We start from the raw sequence: 25,435 nt of genomic DNA on the forward strand, positions 1-25,435 counted from the left end.
TCGGCCCTAGCGCCAGGACGGAGAAAACATACATGAAAGGGGAATAAATTAAAAACATATTAAAAGAGGTGCAGTCAGACCAGTAATAGTGGAGGATTGTGGACATTTCCTGTATGGTGATCAGGAATGGATCAATAAGTTGATCATGCATAGGCAAATGTGCCTCGTCTCCTTCACACAACTGAAAAATATCCTAACGCAAGCCAAAAAATAACAAAAATGTCATATATTTTATTCATTTAGTGAAACAGTCACATGACAACCTCAACATAAAGTCTCAATTTCAAAGTGCAAGAAAAGCGAACAGTAAACAGTGCATGCCTTGAATTGTGGAATTTCCACCACTAAGTACAGTATAAACGTGTAAAAATAGGATGCTGTTTATTAACAAATGTTTGCAAAGTCTTGAGCAATTTACTGTGGCATACAGTAGAGTTCCTCTTGATGAGTTTAGTCAGTTTTTACACTCAGGGACAATTATTATAATTTTTTTTACACTTAGGGACAAATTTCATTCAGACCTGACAAAGTTCCACAGAAAATAGCCTGCTGTTAGCTAACCCTACCAAGTCCAGTTTCCAATCAGGTCCACTCCACCACATATCTCCCCAAGCCTCCAATGAGCTATGCGGTTGCATTAGGTTCTGTTGTCCAGTTTACTGAGGGTGTCCATTTTGGGTTGACCCACAGTGGGGCTGTATTTCCTCTGGGATGGGATGGCAGGGAGCACCTGCACGCTCCTCAGAGGGTCTCCATTCAGCATGGGCAGGAAGGAGCACACGGACGGGCTTTGGGGGATCCCTGGCCTCTGGGACTTGGAGATCACTGGCGGCGGGAGACCCCCTTGTCCCCGACAAAGGGTGTTGAGAGGCAGGGACTTGGACTTCCTCACCCCTTTAGAGACTTGGTCTGGTGGCAAGGAGACTGCAGAGGGAAAAGCTTGTAAAGTGTTTGGTGATGTGTTGGCAATCATCTCTACAAGAAGGCCTAGAATAATCTTCTTCGCATCCTCAATTCGCTTTTTTTTTTTTTTTTTGGTTAGCGCATACTACGCCCGGCCCGCCACAGGAGTCGCTGGTGCGCAATGAGACAAGGATATCCCTACCGGCCAAACCCTCCCTAAACCGGACGACGCTAGGCCAATTGTGCGTCGCCCCACGGACCTCCCGGTCGCGGCCGGTTACGACAGAGCCTGGGCGCGAACCCAGAATCTCTGGTGGCACAGCTGACGCTGCAGTACAGCGCCCTTAACCACTGCGCCACCCGGGAGGCCCGTCAATTTGCTATCTATATTAAGAGGACGCACCTCCACTTCTCAACATTTGGACATACAGTGCCTTGCGAAAGTATTCGGCCCCCTTGAACTTTGCAACCTTTTGCCACATTTCAGGCTTCAAACATAAAGATATAAAACTGTATTTTTTTGTGAGAAATCAACAACAAGTGGGACACAATCATGAAGTGGAACGACATTTATTGGATATTTCAAACTTTTTTAACAAATCAAAAACTGAAAAATTGGGCGTGCAAAATTATTCAGCCCCCTTAAGTTAATACTTTGTAGCGCCACCTTTTGCTGCGATTACAGCTGTAAGTCGCTTGGGGTATGTCTCTATCAGTTTTGCACATCGAGAGACTGAAATGTTTTCCCATTCCTCCTTGCAAAACAGCTCAAGCTCAGTGAGGTTGGATGGAGAGCATTTGTGAACAGCAGTTTTCAGTTCTTTCCACAGATTCTCGATTGGATTCAGGTCTGGACTTTGACTTGGCCATTCTAACACCTGGATATGTTTATTTTTGAACCATTCCATTGTAGATTTTGCTTTATGTTTTGGATCATTGTCTTGTTGGAAGACAAATCTCTGTCCCAGTCTCAGGTCTTTTGCAGACTCCATCAGGTTTTCTTCCAGAATGGTCCTGTATTTGGCTCCATCCATCTTCCCATCAATTTTAACCATCTTCCCTGTCCCTGCTGAAGAAAAGCAGGCCCAAACCATGATGCTGCCACCACCATGTTTGACAGTGGGGATGGTGTGTTCAGGGTGATGAGCTGTGTTGCTTTTACGCCAAACATAACGTTTTGCATTGTTGCCAAAAAGTTCAATTTTGGTTTCATCTGACCAGAGCACCTTCTTCCACATGTTTGGTGTGTCTCCCAGGTGGCTTGTGGCAAACTTTAAACAACACTTTTTATGGATATCTTTAAGAAATGGCTTTCTTCTTGCCACTCTTCCATAAAGGCCAGATTTGTGCAATATACGACTGATTGTTGTCCTATGGACAGAGTCTCCCACCTCAGCTGTAGATCTCTGCAGTTCATCCAGAGTGATCATGGGCCTCTTGGCTGCATCTCTGATCAGTCTTCTCCTTGTATGAGCTGAAAGTTTAGAGGGACGGCCAGGTCTTGGTAGATTTGCAGTGGTCTGATACTCCTTCCATTTCAATATTATCGCTTGCACAGTGCTCCTTGGGATGTTTAAAGCTTGGGAAATCTTTTTGTATCCAAATCCGGCTTTACACTTCTTCACAACAGTATCTCGGACCTGCCTGGTGTGTTCCTTGTTCTTCATGATGCTCTCTGCGCTTTTAACGGACCTCTGAGACTATCACAGTGCAGGTGCATTTATACGGAGACTTGATTACACACAGGTGGATTGTATTTATCATCATTAGTCATTTAGGTCAACATTGGATCATTCAGAGATCCTCACTGAACTTCTGGAGAGTTTGCTGCACTGAAAGTAAAGGGGCTGAATAATTTTGCACGCCCAATTTTTAAGTTTTTGATTTGTTAAAAAAGTTTGAAATATCCAATAAATGTCGTTCCACTTCATGATTGTGTCCCACTTGTTGTTGATTCTTCACAAAAAAATACAGTTTTATATCTTTATGTTTGAAGCCTGAAATGTGGCAAAAGGTCGCAAAGTTCAAGGGGGCCGAATACTTTTGCAAGGCACTGTACCTACCTGTGCACTGAATGTTACTCTGCCACTCTGGAGGGAAACAGGGCGGCAGGGTAACCTAGTGGTTAGAGCGGTGGACTAGTAACCGGAAGGTTGCAATTTCAAACCCCTGAGCTGACAAAGTACAAATCTGTCGTTCTGCCCCTGAACAGGCAGTTAACCCACTGTTCCTTTGTTCTTAACTGACTTGCCTAGTTAAATAAAGGTAAAATAAAATAAAATACTGCCTCAAGACTTGACCCAGAGTGTCACAAAAACTATGTGTAACTTCTAGTAGCACTAGGCTGGCTATACTGAAATTGTAGTGGAACATGTTGTATAGATTGCGATGCTGACAGTGATACTAAGATATGACAATACATCCCCAAGGATGTTTCCCTTACAGAATATAACATCAAGCTTTGTAGTTTTAGCACAGAAAGGAATCAAATTCATGCATGCATTCAGAGCTCTGAAGTTTTCAAGGCTACAAGGACTTACACCGGTGGGTACAGTGGTCACGAATGGGGGCCAAGCAGTTCCGTGTTAGTGCAGTCTCCCTCATGTTTAACCTGTCCAGAGTTAGCAGGTGTGTATTTGGAGCTGTGGTGAAGAGAAGTACATCATGTTATTAGCATGCACTTGGATGCATACATTGTGTTGATGTAAAGCAGAAGTTACGTTCCCTTGTTGAGAAGAATCATCAAAACTCAACTGCATAGAACTTCAAACGTTTTCTCATGCGTCACTTCCTTGCTATTTTAGGCAAGAAAAACGGTTAGGGCTACTGGTTTTGAATCAAATCGGACTCAGGGTGTGAACAGTGAAGTCAAGTGCAGCTATCTACAGTATATTATCTTAGCAGGATGTGGCTTTTTTGCTAACTGCTGCTTAGCTCTGGTGAAAGGACAGTGAGATGACTCACTTGACAACTCATGAGAATGCACCGCAAGTTTTGATGTTTCAGTAAGTCACACATCCCCTCTGCTAAACCAGAGACTGTAGGCCTCTCCTTTTTGTGAAAAACTCAACCCATCCTACCTTGTGAAAGACTCAAGTAATAATACCTTGTTCGTTCTTCTGTATGTATGGGGCTTGGTGTGGGCAGATGACATCAGTAGGTCCATAAGTCTCATGGTACAGTTTGTCCAACAGTCTTTCTGGTGGGGGTGATATCCAGGATTTGTGGGCCAAAATGGACTGATTGGCCTCGGTCTTCCAGGAATGACTGACCAACGCTTGTCCCTTCGGCCTGCTGTCAAATAAGTCATGCTCACTCTTGCTTTTCTGAGAGCGGTGTGCAAAGTGGTTGACCATCGGCCTCGTGGCTTGACTCTGCTCTACAGCACTCTGGGAGATGGCCAACAAAGACGTGCCCAGATTGATGGGTGGAAGGCTTTGTGTCCGTATAGGAGGCAGTCCCTTGTAGTCCTTCGCCGTCCGGATGTCGAGTGGATTGAGTTTCTGCGCTGCTTCGATCGAAGGCCGTTTCCTGACTTTGGAGCGTTCATTTTCAAGCTCCTTGGCTGAAGAGGAGTCAGCCAGACAATCGAACATGGTGATGATGTCATCCACCTCTGAGGTCTCCTCCCTCAGGTGTCCGTCGCGGCCCAGCTCTCTCTGGCGGGTGGTGTAGTGCTCCTTCCTCTTACAAGAGAAAATCTGGTTGAGCATGCGGAACTTGCCCTCCTTCTTCTGGGATGGGTCACTCCCCTGGGAAGACAGCTGGGATGGGTCACTCCCCTGAGAAGGCAGCTGGGATGGATCACTGCCCTGGGAAGGCAGCTGGGATGGGTCACTCCCCTGGGAAGGCAGCTGGGATGGATCACTGCCCTGGGAAGGCAGCTGGGATGGATCACTGCCCTGGGAAGGCAGCTGGGCTGGGTCACACCCCTGGGAAGGCAGCTGGGATGGATCACTGCCCTGGGAAGGCAGCTGGGATGGATCACTCCCCTGGGAAGGCAGCTGGTATGGGTCACTCCCCTGGGAAGGCAGCTGGGATGGATCACTGCCCTGGGAAGGCAGCTGGGATGGATCACTGCCCTGGGAAGGTAGCTGGGATGGATCACTGCCCTGGGAAGGCAGCTTTCTGGCTGAATTGGATCTGTAGGCAATCAATCAATGAGACCATGAAGTCTTATTCACAACTCTGGTTTAAAATGGATGGCAGGCATTTTCTTTTCCAAGAGATCTTTGGCTTTACTAATCTGCAAATTATCGACATGTCCGACTGCACACAGAATTATTGCATGGCCTTTCCACTTGTAATTAATGGAAACTGGAAACTAACACACACACACACACACACACACACACACACACACACACACACACACACACACACACACACACACACACACACACACACACACACACACACACACACACACACACACACACACACACACGCGGAATGCAGCGTTATTCAACCTGTTGTCAGCTGAGAGGAGCTTGATGCAGGCAGTGTGGCCACAGTACATTGCGTATGTGAGCGGTGTGTTCTCGTTGATGTCCCTGGGCCCTGTCTCCACCCCTAGTTGCAGTAAGGCCTGGACACAGTCCTCCTTCCCCGCTGCTGCCGCCCAATGAAGAGGGGTCCTGGAGGATGAACAGATCTTATTCAATCCACTGGATCAGCCTATCGTGAATGGTGAAGTTATTCATGATAAGTCAATGAATTTACCAACCAATAATGGGAAATTCCACGGTAACAGAATGACGGCGCAAACAGCACAAACCAAATTTTGCATCTGCACTGTTCTTCAAGTAAATGCATTTTTGCAAAATGTTCAGTGGAAATTGTTAAAAGTAGTCCTTGTGTATGGAGATTTATGATTTGTTTAACTTTACAATCAATGTTTTTTTGTTTGACAAACAGAGACTGGAAACATAGACTGGTGGCATGCAATTTCAAAGAAAACAATGTGCTGCCATTTTTGTTTACCGTTCGTCCACATCCAGGGCCTGCAGGTTAGTCTCGGCAAAGCGCGCCAACTCATAGAGGATGGCGCTGTATCCAGCGGCAGCGGCGATGTGTACGCAGGTCTTTCCGTTTTCGTCGTCGTAGTTGATGACCGAGGAGCCAAGGCTGTGCTCCAGGATGAGAGAACACATGAATCTGCTGCCACTCTGCCAGAGAGAGAGAGAGAGAGAGAGAGAGAGAGAGAGAGAGAGAGAATAATGATTAGAACAGCAGGGTTTTAAATCCATTGAGTACGACTGTGTTAGCCGCAGGGAGCTAAGGCAAGTCTTCAGGTCTCAGGCAAGGTTACTCATCAACGCAAGCATGGTTCACTGAACCACCTCTGTTTCATACAAAGGCCTGATTTGCACTCAGAACAAAAAATCTAATTACTTATGTGTGTAATGAAGATATGTATTGGTTTTGTTAATGCAACAGTGCAGGGGAAGTTACAGTAGATGTGTGCTGACTGAGGAATAGGTCCCCGCAGTCCATTTAATCTTATTCATTGTGATCAAAAAGGCAAAACTCATCCTAGATCAGCACTTCAACTTTGAGACACTTGATACATACAGCCTCTGACCATCACTGCTATGAATGATTGCAGTGACATTAACAACCTAATTATGTGGCAAATTGACAAAGCTGACTAAGACAACTCTGACCACATAATAGAATATGTTGCAGTGTTCTGTCTCACCAGACAGACTTCTTCATTTCAGACTATTTTGGGATTCACATGTCACAATATTGGCCAGGTGGCGGCACTGGTATCCTCAATGGGAAACAAATGACATAAAACAGAACTAATGCATGATCACTGCATGGTTGCTCAGATGTGTGAGTCTAGGAGTGGATTTATCTTCAATGTATGTAATGCACATGTACCCGCAAGCTTTCAAATCTTCTCGTGTAGAAGCTTTAGAACTACAATATGTAGTGTAAAAGCTTTCAGCCAATGTGGTTTCATATATGGCGGATTATTGCAAACCTGGAATGAAGCCAGAAATAATTAACAGACAGTAATGAAACTAAAACGGCTCAACAAATAAATAAATACAGTGACCAGCAAAAGTATTAGGACAGTGACACATTCTTTGTGTCAATTTGAAATGATACCATGACTACGAGGTTAAAGTGCACACCGTCAGCTTTAATTTGAGGGTATTTCCATCCACATCGAGTGAACCGTTTAGAAATTACAGCACTTTTTGTTTTAGGGGACCAAGTATTGGGACAAATTCACTTGTATGTGTATTAAAATGTAGTATTTGGTTCCATATTCCTAACACACAATAATTACATCAAGCTTGGGACTCTACAAACTCGTTGGATGCATTTGCTGTTTGTTTTGGTTGTGTTTCAGATTATTTTGTAATTAAGAATAGAATGTTACTTAACACTTCTACATTATGGTGGATGCTACCATGATTATGGATAGTCCTGAATGAATCTTGAATAATGATGAGTGAGAAAGTTACAGAGCCATAAATATCATACCCCCCCGTAAATAAATGCTAACCTCCCCTGTTATTGTAATGGTGAGAGGTTAGCATGTCTTGGAGGTACGCTAACCTCCCCTGTTATTGTAATGGTGAGAGGTTAGCATGTCTTGGAGGTACGCTAACCTCCCCTGTTATTGTAATGGTGAGAGGTTAGCATGTCTTGGAGGTACGCTAACCTCCCCTGTTATTGTAATGGTGAGAGGTTAGCATGTCTTGGAGGTACGCTAACCTCCCCTGTTATTGTAATGGTGAGAGGTTAGCATGTCTTGGAGGTACGCTAACCTCCCCTGTTATTGTAATGGTGAGAGGTTAGCATATCTTGGAGGTACGCTAACCTCCCCTGTTATTGTAATGGTGAGAGGTTAGCATGTCTTGGAGGTACGCTAACCTCCCCTGTTATTGTAATGGTGAGAGGTTAGCATGTCTTGCGTATGATTTTTGTGTGTCTGTAACATTCTACATACTACATTTAGCAGACACCCTTTTCTAGAGCAACTTACAGCTAGTAAGGCATGCTCAAATGACAATCTCCATTGAAATAAGGCTTAATCTGTTTCCGGGAATCTGGCCCCTTAAAGGCCTTGTTCAAATCCCACAGTGGCAGTAAGTTTTCCCCTTTCTGCACTGCCCAATGGAGGGCTGTCTCCTACCTGCACTGCCCAATGGAGGGCTGTCTCCTACCTGCACTGCCCAATGGAGGGATGTCTCCTACCTGCACTGCCCAATGGAGGGCTGTTTTCTACCTGCACTGCCCAATGGAGGGCTGTCTCCTACCTGCACTGCCCAATGGAGGGCTGTCTCCTACCTGCACTGCCCAATGGAGGGATGTCTCCTACCTGCACTGCCCAATGGAGGGCTGTCTTGAAGTCCTTGTCCACCAGTGTAGGATCCGCCCCTTTCTGCAGGAGAGCCTGCACATGCTCAGGACGGTTGTGGAAAGATGCCCAATGAAGAGCAGTCATGCCCTACAGAGAACCAATGAGAATTGGTCGCAATGCAAAACTAGACATAGCTTTCCAGAACACTGAATGTAGCATCATCTTAGTTTATCACTCCTTATTGGTTTTACCTGAACACATCAACTTAAAACTAGGGCCTGGGCCTTTACCTTGTCAGGTGGTCAGGAAAACTCAAGGCCCTACTTGTGGTACATAAATGCGTAGATGGTAATTCATTCTCCATATTTAGGTCATTCATCATGCTTTCCCTCTCAGAGCTAGTAGACTGCCATTACATCAGGGAGAGGCTCTTTTTACATTATTCGCCATCCTGTCCCATGCCGGTACTGTGTATTCCCAGGTTACTATGGTATCACTGTTCAGTTTTCATACCTCGTTGTCTTGGTGGTTGATTTCACACGCAGTCGATTGCTGCAGCAGGACTGCCATGAGTCTACAAATCAAATCAAAGTTTGTGTTGCCAAAACCTGCACAACGTGTATCAAGAGTAATGGTGCAGGTTTGATATTGACTACATTGCAGTCGGACTGCACAGAATCACAGATCTACACATCACCATAGCAACCAACCCAAATAACTATTCATTATGTGATCAAGAATATTGATTCTGCGCCTCGCCTTCAAACGGATCCTCTGAAACATGCTGTTATTCTGCACTAACTGATCCCCTGAAACATGCTGTTATTCTGCACTAACTGGCTCACATGGAGGGATTGCAAACATGGTACTAATAGGAGTGTCCAAATGCTACAGACTTATATTTTGTTGTTCAGTCTCGGCTGTGGAGTTGAGGGTAAGTTACTAAGCTACGCTTCTGCTGTTATCAAGTCCGGCAGCTAATAGCTTTGCCAGATGGCTTGGGAGAGAAAGGAAGCAGGACGAGAGAAAGTGCCTCTGTTGTTGTTGTCGACCAGATGCAGCACTGGGCTGCTGGATCCAAATCGACAGACCCTGTCTTCCCACATTCAGAGAGAGTGAGCGAGATAAGGGAGGGAGAGAGAGAGAGAGAGGGAGGGAGAGAAAGTGAGAGTGGGGGGAGGGAGTGAGAGAAAGAGAGCGAGAGAGCGAGGGAGGGAGGGAGAGAGAGAGAGACCACTGGAGCAGCTGCTGCTGCTTTAGAATATCAAGCAAAGGTCTGTGGTCGCTATGGGGACTGCACATACATACACACACCCTGGTAAACCTGTTCCAGTAAATAAGCTACTTAACTTGCAGCAGTCACTGAGCCATTAGCCTTCTTTTATGTATACAACATGTTCAGTGTAACATGGAGACTGAGTGCTTATTGATACCATCTGTGGGTCATTTTACAGAGGTGGGCTTTCTGAACTGGATGCTTGCTAACTCACTTGTTTTTCAGCATCTTTTATGCCGTGATTACGCATATGACTCATTTTTCCAACGGTTTCTTCTAACACCATTGTTTTCAATGCCTACAGATGTAGGATCTTAATTTGATCTGAGATCTTTTGTTGCTGAGAATTTTCCTGCAAAGTAGGAACTACAAACTTGTAGTGTATTTAAGTTTTTAAAAGGATTCTGAAGTTTGTAATTTCCACTTTAACATTTCTGACTTGTTTTGCCCTCACGAAAAATGTACCTACCCCTACAAAAAATGTCCATGATTATAATCCACATAATAATTCACATTTCCTGTTGCTGCAGGATCATTTTCCTGCTTTAACAAATTGGATCCAATTAAGATCCTACATCTGTACTCTTTTGTCAGTATAATAGCTACACATTAAACATGTATTAAATGAATTATTTGCGAACGCTCTCACTTGAGGTCGATCTCAGCGGTCGCTGCGTGAAGAGGCAGGCGACCATTTTTATCAGGGATGTTCTGCTTGGCTCCATTTCGCAGCAAACACACGCAGCCTTCGAGCCACCCCTTCAAAAAACAAACAAAAATGTAGGTTATCAAGGCACTACTGTTTTTTTATGACAGAAACATGTGTGGCTTTTTGAAACTGCCGCTCAAAGACAATGCACAAAGGATTTAGTTTTAAAAAGAAAACAATTGTTTCTGACAATTTTGCAATGCACTCTGTAAAAGCTTCCAGTCAACTACTTGGATGGTTGGTGTTCAGTACAGTTTAGACTCTAACCTCATAGGAAATGAATCATACTCCTGACTATTAGGATGGCAAACATAGGGTCTGCTTCCAATACCTTGAAAATACATCCTTCCCTTTTAAGTAATGAATCACTGATGTGACTGGATTGCTTTCACTAGTCAACTGTGTCATGTTAGATTGTTGATGGTGTAACGGCCGTTGGTGGAAGAAGGTGAGGACCAAGGTGCAGCGTGGTACGTGTTCATATTGTTTATTCGAAACTGAACACTAAAATGCAAAACAACAAAGAGCACAACCGAAACAGTTCTGTCTGGTGCAGACACAAAAACAGAAAGCAACTACCCACAAACACCAGGTGAGAAAAAGGCAACCTAAGTATAGTTCTCAATCAGAGATAACGATAGACAGCTGCCTCTGATTGGGAACCATACCGGGCACATAGAATAGAACATAGAATGCCCACCCCAACTCACGCCCCGACCAAACCAAAATAGAGACATAAAAAAGGAACTAAGGTCAGGGCGTGACAGACAGAGGAAAGGAGGAAAGAAGAGGCATTTTCAAAGCATTCAAATGGGGCCCCAATGTAAAGTTATCTACGGATATGTCAGGTGCTGAACAGCCATATGTATTTGAGGCTGGAGATGAGATTGGAATGTCAGTATAATCAGTTTTGGACACAGAATTAAATAAAACACTTGCTATATCTATATAATAATAATAATAATAATAATAATTAAACATGTAACTTTACAATTGTAGGAACTTAACAAAAAATAGGGATCAAAACAAAACGAGTGTGCGAGCAGGTGTTGTGTGTTGTGTTGTGTGTTGTGCTGTGTGTTGTGCTGTGTGTTGTGTTGTGTGTTGTGTTGTGTGTTGTGTTGTGTGTCGTGTGTTGTGTTGTGTTGTGTGTTGTGTTGTGTGTTGTGTGTTGTGTTGTGTGGTGTGTTGTGTTGTGTGTTGTGTTGTGTATTGTGTTGTGTGTTGTGCTGTGTGTTGTGTTGTGTTGTGTGTTGTGTGTTGTGTTGTGTTGTGTGTTGTGTTGTGTTGTGTGTTGTATATTGTTCGGTACCAGATATGTCGCTAGGGAGAGCGAAGTCCTTCCACAGGCATCCTGGGTATTGATGGAGGTACCCATCTTCAGCAGGAGTTTCACCGTGTCCACCTGCCTCCCCGACACCGCATGCATCAAAGGGGTGGAGCCTACAGCCAGAGAACATGGGATGGATGGCACATTAAACATATAGGTGTAACTTCCTCTCCGTGCCTCCTGTCCTGATCCCAGAACAAGGCTCTGTAGCCATGCTGTACTGTACATCAAGAAGACAGTTCTGATTCTGATGACTGAGAGATATCTGTTTCATTTGAAGCAATGTCTTCTTCTTTAGTTAATAAGATCAGCTGTCAGCATCGTACTGCATGACAGATGATCAGTGGGACGTTGGGAGCTTGTCACTAGTACACTTTGACATACTTAAGCCAAGTGAACTAATACAACTAATATACAGTAACGTATATAAAGGCTTCATAAGCACTACATACAAGCGTCATAAGCACTACATACAGGCTTCATAAGCACTACATACAGGCTTCATAAGTACTACAGTACATACAGGCTTCATAAGTACTACAGTACACACAGGCTTCATAAGCACTACATACAGGCTTCATAAGTACTACAGTACATACAGGCTTCATAAGTACTACAGTACACACAGGCTTCATAAGCACTACATACAGGCTTCATAAGTACTACAGTACATACAGGCTTCATAAGTACTACAGTACACACAGGCTTCATAAGCACTACATACAGGCTTCATAAGTACTACAGTACATACAGGCTTCATAAGCACTTCATACAACTTTTTCCACATGGAGGTTGGAGGATTCACAGATATCCTGCTTATTCCACCTTGATTCCAGGAATCTTCCAACTGTGATTTCTGGAAAAGCAGGGATTTTGGTAACCCAAATTTTCCAACCCTAGCCGTTCATACCTTCACCATCACAGTACTCCAAAATGGAGGGATCCTCCCGTATGGTTGCTGTTAATGTGTTGACATCCCCATTGGCGGCTGCTTGGTAAACGACGTTCAGATCCACTTCTTCAGCAGAATCTATAGGAGCCAAGGGTACAAATACAATGTGGTTACACATATATCAATTTGGTTATACAGTAAATATATCAATGTGGTTATACAGTACATATATCAATGTGGTTATATATATCAATGTGGTTATACAGTACATATATCAATGTGGTTATATATATCAATGTGGTTATACAGTACATATATCAATGTGGTTATATATATCAATGTGGTTATACAGTAAATATATCAATGTGGTTATACAGTACATATATCAATTTGGTTATACAGTAAATATATCAATGTGGTTATATATATCAATGTAGTTATACAGTACATATATCAATGTGGCTATATATATATATCAATGTGGTTATACAGTAAATATATCAATGTGGTTATACAGTACATATATCAATTTGGTTATACAGTAAATATATCAATGTGGTTATATATATCAATGTAGTTATACAGTACACATATCAATGTGGTTATATATATATATCAATGTGGTTATACAGTAAATATATCAATGTGGTTATACAGTAAATATATCAATGTGGTTATACAGTACATAAACAGTGGGGCAAAAAAGTATTTAGTCAGCCACCAATTGTGCAAGTTCTCCCACTTAAAAAGATGAGAGAGGCCTGTAATTTTCATCATAGGTAAACTTCAACTATGACAGACAAAATGAGAAGAACAAAATCCAGAAAATCACATTGTAGGATTTTTAATGAATTTGTTTGCAAATTATGGTGGAAAATAATTATTTGGTCACCTACAAACAAGCAAGATTTCTGGCTCTCACAGACCTGTAACTTCTTCTTTAAGAGGCTCCTCTGTCCTCCACTCGTTACCTGTATTAATGGCACCTGTTTGAACTTGTTATCAGTATAAAAGACACCTGTCCACAACCTCAAACAGTCACACTCCAAACTCCACTATGGCCAAGACCAAAGAGCTGTCAAAGGACACCAGAAACAAAATTGTAGACTTGCACCAGGCTGGGAAGACTGAATCTGCAATAGGTAAGCAGCTTGGTTTGAAGAAATCAACTGTGGGAGCAATTATTAGGAAATGGAAGACATACAAGACCACTGATAATCTCCCTCGATCTGGGGTTGCATGGGGGTGGAAACATCATGCTTTGGGGAGGTTTTTCAACAAAAGGGACCAGGACGACTGATCCGTGTAAAGGAAAGAATGAATGGGGCCATGTATCGTGAGATTTTGAGTGAAAACCTCCTTCCATCAGCAAGGGCATTGAAGATGAAACGTGGCTGGGTCTTTCAGCATGACAATGATCCCAAACACACCGCCAAGGAGTGGCTTCGTAAGAAGCATTTCAAGGTCCTGGAGTGGCAGGACATCCCTCCGTTAATATATTGAGGGAACCTTTATTTTCTCATTGATTGATTAAGAGGGAATATATTATGCAATCCATCAAATCATTACATTGAAAGTAAGTCTTGGTGTTCCACTGACATGACACAATCTGGCTCAACCGCCATAACACAACCACAACACCACCACAACCTCTCCACAACCTCCACAACACAGGACCATGGAGGGGAGGACGGCTCATAATAATGGTTGGAATGGAGTGAATGGAATGTTATCAAACACAGGAAACCATGTGTTTGATGAGTTCAACCACAACCTCTATAACGCAACCACAACACAACCACAAGCTCTGCAACACAACCACAACCTCCGCCACACAACCACACCACAACCACAACGTCCACGCCACAACCACAACCTCCGCAACACAACCACGCCACAACCACAACCTCCGCAACACAACCACACCACAACCACAACCTCCGCAACACAACCACGCCACAACCACAACCTCCGCAACACAACCACACCACAACCACAACCTCTACAACACAACCACGCCACAACCACAACCTCCGCAACACAACCACACCACAACCACAACATCCGCAACACAACCACAACATCCACAACACAACCATAACCACAACCTCTACAACACAACCACACCATTCCTGATTCCACATCCAATGTGTGCTACTCTTTACTTGGCCCCAGGGTGTCATATTGACATTAGTCCATTTCAAATTGGAATTCCAATCATAGAAATATGATTCATTGAAATATAAGGAGTAGAATGGCCTACAAATGAGGGTTCCCCTAGATCTACTATATCTAACTAGGAAGATAAAATTGAGCTCTTGCTGGATAATCTTCCTAGGACTCTGGACAGTTATTGTGAATGGGAATGCAGTCCTAGTCATTGTTAGTTAGTTATCTTGGACCGACTCTCTTCTCTGTATACATCAATTATGTCGCTCTTGCTGCTGGTGAGTCTCTGATCCACCTCTACGCAGACGACACCATTCTGTATACTTCTGGCCGTTCTTTGGACACTGTTAACAACACTCCAGGCAAGCTTCAATGCCATACAACTCTCCTTCCGTGGCCTCCAATTGCTCTTAAATACAAGTAAAACTAAATGCATGCTCTTCAACCGATCGCTGCCTGCACCTGCCCACCTGTCCAACATCACTACTCTGGACGGCTCTGACTTAGAATACTTGGACAACTACAAATACCTAGGTGTCTGGTTAGACTGTAAACTCTCCTTCCAGACCCACATCAAACATCTCCAATCCAAAGTTAAATTTAGAATTGGCTTCCTATTTCGCAAAACAGCATCCTTCACTCATGCTGCAAAACATACCCTTGTAGAACTGACCATACTACCAATCCTCGACTTCGGCGATGTCATTTACAAAAAAGCCTCCAATACCCTACTCAACAAATTGGATGCAGTCTATCACAGTACCATCCGTTTTGTCACCAAAGCCCCATATACTACCCACCATTGCGACCTTTACGCTCTCGTTGGCTGGTCCTCGCTTCATACTCGTCGCCAAACCCACCGGCTCCATGTCATCTACAAGATCCTGCTAGGTAAAGTCCCCCCTTATTTCAGCTTGCTGGTCATCATAGCATCACCCACCTGTAGCACGCGCTCCAGCAGGTATATCTCTCTGGTCACCCCCAAAACCAATTCTTTCTTTGGCCACCTCTCCTTCCAGTTCTCTGCTGCCAATGACTGGAACGAACTACAAAAATTTCTGAAACTGGAAACACTTATCTCCCTCACTAGCTTTAAACACCAGCTGTCAGAGCTCACAGATTACTGCACCTGTACATAGCCCACCTATAATTTAGCCCAAACAACTACCTCTTTCCCTACTGTATTTATTTTATTTATTTATTTTGCTCCTTTGCACCCCATTATTTTTTATCTCTACTTTGCACATTCTTCCACTTCAAATCTACCATTCCAGTGTTTTACTTGCTATATTGTATTTACTTTGCCACCATGGCCTTTTTTTTGCCTTTACCTCCCTTATCTCACCTCATTTGCTCACATCGTATATAGACTTGTTTATACTGTATTATTGACTGTATGTTTGTTTTACTCCATGTGTAACTCTGTGTCGTTGTATGTGTCGAACTGCTTTGCTTTATCTTGGCCAGGTCGCAATTGTAAATGAGAACTTGTTCTCAACTTGCCTACCTGGTTAAATAAAGGTGAAATAAAAAAATAAAAAATTGTGAATGGGAATGCAGTACCTAGTTATTGTGAATGGCAATGCAGTACCTAGTTATTGTGAATGGCAATGCAGTACCTAGTTATTGTGAATGGGATTGCAGTACCTAGTTATTGTGAATGGGATTGCAGTACCTAGTTATTGTGAATGGGATTGCAGTACCTAGTTATTGTGAATGGGATTGCAGTACCTAGTTATTGTGAATGGCAATGCAGTACCTAGTTATTGTGAATGGGAGTGCAGTACCTAGTTATTGTGAATGGGATTGCAGTACCTAGTTATTGTGAATGGCAATGCAGTACCTAGTTATTGTGAATGGCAATGCAGTACCTAGTTATTGTGAATGGGATTGCAGTACCTAGTTATTGTGAATGGCAATGCAGTACCTAGTTATTGTGAATGGGAATGCAGTACCTAGTTATTGTGAATGGGATTGCAGTACCTAGTTATTGTGAATGGGATTCCAGTACCTAGTTATTGTGAATGGCAATGCAGTACCTAGTTATTTGGAATGGGATTGCAGTACCTAGTTATTGTGAATGGCAATGCAGTACCTAGTTATTGTGAATGGCAATGCAGTACCTAATTATTGTGAATGGGAATGCAGTACCTAGTTATTGTGAATGGGAATGCAGTACCTAGTTATTGTGAATGGCAATGCAGTACCTAGTTATTGTGAATGGCAATGCAGTACCTAGTTATTGTGAATGGGATTGCAGTACCTAGTTATTGTGAATGGGATTGCAGTACCTAGTTATTGTGAATGGGATTGCAGTACCTAGTTATTGTGAATGGGATTGCAGTACCTAGTTATTGTGAATGGCAATGCAGTACCTAGTTATTGTGAATGGGAGTGCAGTACCTAGTTATTGTGAATGGGATTGCAGTACCTAGTTATTGTGAATGGCAATGCAGTACCTAGTTATTGTGAATGGGATTGCAGTACCTAGTTATTGTGAATGGCAATGCAGTACCTAGTTATTTGGAATAGGATTGCAGTACCTAGTTATTGTGAATGGCAATGCAGTACCTAGTTATTGTGAATGGCAATGCAGTACCTAGTTATTGTGAATGGGATTGCAGTACCTAGTTATTGTGAATGGCAATGCAGTACCTAGTTATTGTGAATGGGAATGCAGTACCTAGTTATTGTGAATGGGATTGCAGTACCTAGTTATTGTGAATGGGATTCCAGTACCTAGTTATTGTGAATGGCAATGCAGTACCTAGTTATTTGGAATGGGATTGCAGTACCTAGTTATTGTGAATGGCAATGCAGTACCTAGTTATTGTGAATGGCAATGCAGTACCTAATTATTGTGAATGGGAATGCAGTACCTAGTTATTGTGAATGGGATTGTAGTACCTAGTTATTGTGAATGTCAATGCAGTACCTAGTTATTGTGAATGGCAATGCAGTACCTAGTTATTGTGAATGGGATTATAGTACCTAGTTATTGTGAATAGGATTGCAGTACCTAGTTACTGTGAATGGGAATGCAGTACCTAGTTATTGTGAATGGCAATGCAGTACCTAGTTATTGTGAATGGGATTGCAGTACCTAGTTATTGTGAATGGCAATGCAGTACCTAGTTATTGTGAATGGGAATGCAGTACCTAGTTATTGTGAATGGGATTGCAGTACCTAGTTATTGTGAATGGAATTGCAGTACCTAGTTATTGTGAATGGCAATGCAGTACCTAGTTATTTGGAATGGGATTGCAGTACCTAGTTATTGTGAATGGGAATGCAGTACCTAGTTATTGTGAATGGGACTGCAGTACCTAGTTATTGTGAATGGCAATGCAGTACCTAGTTTTGGAATGGGATTGCAGTACCTAGTTATTGTGAATGGCAATGCAGTACCTAATTATTGTGAATGCCAATGCAGTACCTAGTTATTGTGAATGGGATTGCAGTACCTAGTTATTGTGAATGGCAATGCAGTACCTAGTTATTGTGAATGGGAATGCAGTACCTAGTTATTGTGAATGGGATTGCAGTACCTAGTTATTGTGAATGGGATTCCAGTACCTAGTTATTGTGAATGGCAATGCAGTACCTAGTTATTTGGAATGGGATTGCAGTACCTAGTTATTGTGAATGGCAATGCAGTACCTAGTTATTGTGAATGGCAATGCAGTACCTAATTATTGTGAATGGGAATGCAGTACCTAGTTATTGTGAATGGGATTGTAGTACCTAGTTATTGTGAATGTCAATGCAGTACCTAGTTATTGTGAATGGCAATGCAGTACCTAGTTATTGTGAATGGGATTATAGTACCTAGTTATTGTGAATAGGATTGCAGTACCTAGTTACTGTGAATGGGAATGCAGTACCTAGTTATTGTGAATGGCAATGCAGTACCTAGTTATTGTGAATGGCAATGCAGTACCTAGTTATTGTGAATGGGATTGCAGTACCTAGTTATTGTGAATGGCAATGCAGTACCTAGTTATTGTGAATGGGAATGCAGTACCTAGTTATTGTGAATGGGATTGCAGTACCTAGTTATTGTGAATGGAATTGCAGTACCTAGTTATTGTGAATGGCAATGCAGTACCTAGTTATTTGGAATGGGATTGCAGTACCTAGTTATTGTGAATGGGAATGCAGTACCTAGTTATTGTGAATGGGATTGCAGTACCTAGTTATTGTGAATGGGAATGCAGCACCTAGTTATTGTGAAATGGGATTGCAGTTACTAGTTATTGTGAATGGGATTGCAGTACCTAGTTATTATGAATGGGATTGCAGTACCTAGTTACTGTGAATGGGATTGCAGTACCTAGTTATTGTGAATGGGAATGCAGTACCTAGTTATTGTGAATGGGAATGCAGTACCTAGTTATTGTGAATGGGAATGCAGTACCTAGTTATTGTGAATGGGATTGCAGTTACTAGTTATTGTGAATGGGATTGCAGTTACTAGTTATTGTGAATGGGATTGCAGTACCTAGTTATTATGAATGGGATTGCAGTACCTAGTTACTGTGAATGGGATTGCAGTACCTAGTTATTGTGAATGGGAATGCAGTACCTAGTTATTGTGAATGGGAATGCAGTACCTAGTTATTGTGAATGGGAATGCAGTACCTAGTTATTGTGAATGGGATTGTAGTACCTAGTTATTGTGAATGGGAATGCAGTACCTAGTTATTGTGAATGGGATTGTAGTACCTAGTTATTGTGAATGGGAATGCAGTACCTAGTTATTGTGAATGGGATTGCAGTTACTAGTTATTGTGAATGGGAATGCAGTACCTAGTTATTATGAATGGGATTGCAGTACCTAGTTACTGTGAATGGGAATGCAGTACCTAGTTATTGTGAATGGGAATGCAGTACCTAGTTATTGTGAATGGGATTGTAGTACCTAGTTATTGTGAATGGGAATGCAGTACCTAGTTATTGTGAATGGGATTGCAGTTACTAGTTATTGTGAATGGGAATGCAGTACCTAGTTATTATGAATGGGATTGCAGTACCTAGTTACTGTGAATGGGAATGCAGTACCTAGTTATTGTGAATGGGAATGCAGTACCTAGTTATTGTGAATGGGATTGCAGTACCTAGTTATTGTGAATGGGATTCCAGTACCTAGTTATTGTGAATGGCAATGCAGTACCTAGTTATTTGGAATGGGATTGCAGTACCTAGTTATTGTGAATGGCAATGCAGTACCTAGTTATTGTGAATGGCAATGCAGTACCTAATTATTGTGAATGGGAATGCAGTACCTAGTTATTGTGAATGGGATTGTAGTACCTAGTTATTGTGAATGTCAATGCAGTACCTAGTTATTGTGAATGGCAATGCAGTACCTAGTTATTGTGAATGGGATTATAGTACCTAGTTATTGTGAATAGGATTGCAGTACCTAGTTACTGTGAATGGGAATGCAGTACCTAGTTATTGTGAATGGCAATGCAGTACCTAGTTATTGTGAATGGGATTGCAGTACCTAGTTATTGTGAATGGCAATGCAGTACCTAGTTATGGTGAATGGGAATGCAGTACCTAGTTATTGTGAATGGGATTGCAGTACCTAGTTATTGTGAATGGAATTGCAGTACCTAGTTATTGTGAATGGCAATGCAGTACCTAGTTATTTGGAATGGGATTGCAGTACCTAGTTATTGTGAATGGGAATGCAGTACCTAGTTATTGTGAATGGGAATGCAGTACCTAGTTATTGTGAATGGGAATGCAGTACCTAGTTATTGTGAATGGGATTGCAGTACCTAGTTATTGTGAATGGGAATGCAGCACCTAGTTATTGTGAAATGGGATTGCAGTTACTAGTTATTGTGAATGGGATTGCAGTACCTAGTTATTATGAATGGGATTGCAGTACCTAGTTACTGTGAATGGGATTGCAGTACCTAGTTATTGTGAATGGGAATGCAGTACCTAGTTATTGTGAATGGGAATGCAGTACCTAGTTATTGTGAATGGGAATGCAGTACCTAGTTATTGTGAATGGGATTGCAGTTACTAGTTATTGTGAATGGGATTGCAGTTACTAGTTATTGTGAATGGGATTGCAGTACCTAGTTATTATGAATGGGATTGCAGTACCTAGTTACTGTGAATGGGATTGCAGTACCTAGTTATTGTGAATGGGAATGCAGTACCTAGTTATTGTGAATGGGAATGCAGTACCTAGTTATTGTGAATGGGATTGTAGTACCTAGTTATTGTGAATGGGAATGCAGTACCTAGTTATTGTGAATGGGATTGCAGTACCTAGTTATTGTGAATGGCAATGCAGTACCTAGTTATTGTGAATGGGATTGCAGTACCTAGTTATTGTGAATGGGATTCCAGTACCTAGTTATTGTGAATGGCAATGCAGTACCTAGTTATTTGGAATGGGATTGCAGTACCTAGTTATTGTGAATGGCAATGCAGTACCTAGTTATTGTGAATGGCAATGCAGTACCTAGTTATTGTGAATGGGAATGCAGTACCTAGTTATTGTGAATGGGATTGCAGTACCTAGTTATTGTGAATGGGAATGCAGTACCTAGTTATTGTGAATGGGATTGCAGTACCTAGTTATTGTGAATGGGAATGCAGCACCTAGTTATTGTGAAATGGGATTGCAGTTACTAGTTATTGTGAATGGGATTGCAGTTACTAGTTATTGTGAATGGGAATGCAGTACCTAGTTATTATGAATGGGATTGCAGTACCTAGTTACTGTGAATGGGAATGCAGTACCTAGTTATTGTGAATGGGAATGCAGTACCTAGTTATTGTGAATGGGATTGTAGTACCTAGTTATTGTGAATGGGAATGCAGTACCTAGTTATTGTGAATGGGATTGCAGTTACTAGTTATTGTGAATGGGAATGCAGTACCTAGTTATTATGAATGGGATTGCAGTACCTAGTTACTGTGAATGGGAATGCAGTACCTAGTTATTGTGAATGGGAATGCAGTACCTAGTTATTGTGAATGGGATTGCAGTACCTCTCGCTGCAAGATTTCCTCTAAACCGTGGTATATTCAATGTAGAATCCACAAAGAGGGTTAAAAAAGGGTTCTCCACTTAGAGGTATAAAACCTTTTCATTTAGGACCACGCTTTATGGATAATGTCCCTTCACACTAGATCCCTGCACACTAGATCCCTTCACACTAGATCCCTACACACTAGATCCCTTCACACTAGATCCCTTCACAGTAGATCCCTACACACTAGATCCCTACACGCTAGATCTTGTTAGCTAGTCATCCCACACAACAGCCATAAACCCAGCATATACTCATCATGATGCCAAAACCAAGTAGAGAGAACACAGCATTTCCATGGCAACAGCGGCAGCGACATCGCTCCCCATCTCCCTCTCGCTCTCTCTCGCTCTCTCTCTCCCCTGTTCCAGTTCCTCTTCCTTATTGTGATATGTAACATCCAACACTGGTTGCCTGCTTGCTTACCTTTCTGCTGGTCAAACACAGATGACGCGCTGAACTCCATGGTCAAACTAAAACATCATCATCTGTCCAAAATAAACACTGAGACGAGAGACTAGAGAGGCACATATGCCTCTGTTGAAAACCTCCCTCACACTGTAGCCCAAGACATCGCTCATCTACTTCTCCTCCTCCTCTTCCCCCTCTTCTCTCACGTCTTCTACTACTGCCTTGAAGAGGGTTACATGACCAATATAAATCCTCATCCATCCATCCCAGGAAAGAAGAGAGGAGAGAGAAGAATTCCCCCAAGACAGTCTTGTGTTCCCCCTGTTTCTTGTTTCTTTTCCCCACTGAGGAGCGAGGGATAAACGGGAGGGATGGAGAAATCTATCATCCAGAGTGGAGGTAAGGTGGAGGCTACAGCAGCAGCTTGCCTAGCCAGGCGATGGAGGAAGAGAGATGTACAGCATGAATGAAAAGATTCACGACTGGAGTCTCACTGAGCATGTGCAAGACAGAGAGTCAAAATGCAGCCTGCCGGTGGTGACTGGGGATGTTTTCATTGTGGAGCCACTGACAGACTGAGCGACACACTCCCAAGTCAGCCACACAGCTACCCAGGCTGTATTAGTATGCACCTGAACCACACGGCCCCCTTCGAGAGGCTATTTTAAGGCCTCTATTCAGTTGACAGACGCTAAGCACCAGGAAGTGTCCTTTGATAATGTTGTGTATACTAGATACTCACTGGATTTAAAAGAGCATTTGTTATTGACAGAGTGAAAACGGGATCAAATAAAATAAAATGTTATCAGTCGCTTACACACATATTTTACAGATGTTATCGCAGGTGCAGCGAAATGTTTCTGTTTCCAGCTCCAACGGTGCAGTAATACCTAACAATATAAAAATACTACGGAACAAATCCCCAAAATTGAAAGAACTTAAGAAATATCAGAAGGAGAGATATCCGAGTCCGGGAGAAGTGAAAAGTAAGGGAAAATACATTTTCAATGTTTATTTTTTTCAAGTTGAAAGGTTTCTCTCAGCCAATACTCATTAGGCAGCATAGGGACTGGGGGGGGGGGGGAGATTCATGGTTTTCTATGTTTCAATGTGTACGAAGAACAAAGTTCACAGTATAAAGGCGTGTGAGACAAATCTAGGACCCATGAGTGTGTTCTCAGTAAAAAAACAATAGAGGTCCATGCTCTCATGAGAGACATATTTTCATTCCATTCATAGTTATTGTGCTGCCGGTCACCATGGGAACCAGCAAGGAGGACTGTGGGAAGATTGCCTGGCTCCGCCTGGTTTCCAGGCTGACGTGTGAAAACAAAAATACCTCAAGGAATTCTCCTCAACATGTTCTCCTTTCATTATGCAAATGATATTCAATTAGGAGAATAGAATGCGTCGCTAATTGATATCATGGGAGTATTTAATTAATAAGCACCCCAGTTTGATCTGTAAATAAAAGTGTTATGAACATTTTCAGATAGGGTTGCCAAACCTCCTGGTTAGGACAGGAGTCTTCAAGAATACATTTGTATTTTCTTAATGTCTAATTGAAATGTTGGACAATCCTACATTTTCACCTTGTGAAATAGATGAGCTGCATTCAATCTCTTTAAATATAGGCCCTAAGTGAAAACTAACTGCAGTAGTTGCTGTGAAAAGTACATTAGTAAATGCTCTGTATAACTATAATCACTTATTTGGACTAGAACAACTAATTGTTGAGCCAACCCGGGTGTGTATTGACAGTATCAGATCAAGAGAATGTCTGTCAGTTAGGAGTCTTAAATATTGTTTTTTAGTGATACGGTAACCTACTGTACCCGTAAGAAATCCATAATGCTACTAGAGCCAGATAATAAATACATGAAGGTCTATGAAACAATACTCCAAATACCGTTTTGTAGAGGTCCTTGGATGTTTAGATTAGTCTCATGTACTAAACTGTGATGATTTTGATCAAGCTTGATGTCTTTTTAAATATCTGTTTCTGTACTCGACTCTCTGGCTCTGATGAAACAAATTAGAATCAAACAGCGCTCAGGGAGAAATGGATCACTTCCGAGATCTTAGACCTCATAAGGAATAGGGATCGTTACATGGCCAGATTCAGAAGGACACATCTACAACAAGATTATGACGGTTATATTAACTGTAGAAACCAGGCAAGATACAAAATGGATAAAGCCAAACCCCAACATTATATAGATGCTATTAATGACAATTTACCATCAGCCTCGTAAACTGTGGACAATGTTAAAGGACATTGGCTCAAAAACTCCCCGTAAGGTAAAGTCCTGTAGTATTGGCCTGGATATTAATGATGTATTATATTATGACCAGGCAAAAGTTGCTAATTATTTTACCAATTTTTTTTTACTACTATAGGTTCATCTCTGGTTAAGAAGTTACCCACCTGCTCTGGATACTATGTCCAGTCTTTCATTAACAACTTTTACCATAGCAAAGGTATCACAAATGATTCATTTGAGCTGTGCATGGTAACAGAGGACAAAGTTTACTACTATGCTTAATGAGCACAAACAAAGCAACTGGGCTGGATAACCTTCCTACTAGATTCATAAAGGATAGTGCCTTGTGTCACCTCTAAAATGATAACGCATATTGTAAACCTTTCTATTAGTTGTGGTACGTTTCGCAAGGATCTCAAAACAGCCCGGGTGTTTCCGCCCGGGTGTTTCCGCTCCACAAGAAGAGCAGTAAAACAAATGTAGGAAACTACAGGCCTGTGTTGATCCTCAGCACCTTATACAAAGTTGTTGAGAGATTTGTTTTTAATCAACTTGAGGGATACCTTCTTGAGCACAAACTTCTTTATGAACTCCAATCTGGCTTTAGAACAGTCCATTCAACAGATTACTTGCCTTGTCTACCTTTTTGACCACATTAAACAGGAAAGTGAGAAGGGGAACTATACAGGTATGTTCATGTCAGACTTGCAGAAAGCTTTTGACACTGCAGACCATGATATTCTCCTGATGAAACTGAAATGCATGGGTCTAAACGATGTAACAGTGAATTGGTTTAGGTCTTATCTGATCAACAGAACACAAGTATGTAATGTCAGTGATGCTCTGTCAGAGGCCAAAGAAATATCCTGTGGAATACTGCAGGGATCAATTTTAGGGCCTCTCTTATTTCATATATACACTGCTCAAAAAATAAAGGGAACACTAAAATAACACATCCTAGATCTGAATGAATGAAATATTCTTATTCAATACTTTTTTCTTTACATAGTTGAATGTGCTGACAACAAAATCACACAAAAATTATCAATGGAAATCAAATGTATCAACCCATGGAGGTCTGGATTTGGAGTC

At 42.1% G+C, this 25,435-nt stretch overlaps 1 protein-coding gene across 1 annotated transcript; it reads right to left on the minus strand.

Moving 5' to 3' along the window:
- Window positions 1-211: 211 nt before the first annotated feature.
- Window positions 212-22,613, minus strand: ankrd55 (ankyrin repeat domain 55). The gene is made up of 11 exons (XM_031803297.1): window positions 22,095-22,613; window positions 12,453-12,572; window positions 11,525-11,655; window positions 10,153-10,262; window positions 8,741-8,801; window positions 8,246-8,374; window positions 5,887-6,071; window positions 5,373-5,540; window positions 4,010-5,046; window positions 3,444-3,545; window positions 212-924 (listed from the first exon to the last, which is right to left on the minus strand). Exons 1-11 carry the CDS (start codon window positions 22,132-22,134, stop codon window positions 638-640), a joined length of 2,370 nt encoding a protein of 789 aa, XP_031659157.1. The 5' UTR covers window positions 22,135-22,613; the 3' UTR covers window positions 212-637.
- Between the last annotated feature and the right edge of the window lie 2,822 nt (window positions 22,614-25,435).

The sequence above is a fragment of the Oncorhynchus kisutch genome, linkage group LG23, assembly GCF_002021735.2.
Source record: "Oncorhynchus kisutch isolate 150728-3 linkage group LG23, Okis_V2, whole genome shotgun sequence".
Taxonomy (NCBI): Eukaryota; Metazoa; Chordata; class Actinopteri; order Salmoniformes; family Salmonidae; genus Oncorhynchus; species Oncorhynchus kisutch.

Coding starts and splice junctions, on each gene's coding strand:
- ankrd55 (XM_031803297.1), bottom strand. CDS start 22,134: ATGGAGTTCAGCGCGTCATCTGTGTTTGACCAGCAGAAAG. Junction 11,656..12,452: donor GGAGTACTGTGATGGTGAAG/GTATGAACGGCT, acceptor CTCTGGCTGTAG/GCTCCACCCCTTTGATGCAT. Junction 925..3,443: donor TGACCACTGTACCCACCGGT/GTAAGTCCTTGT, acceptor TTCCCTCTGCAG/TCTCCTTGCCACCAGACCAA.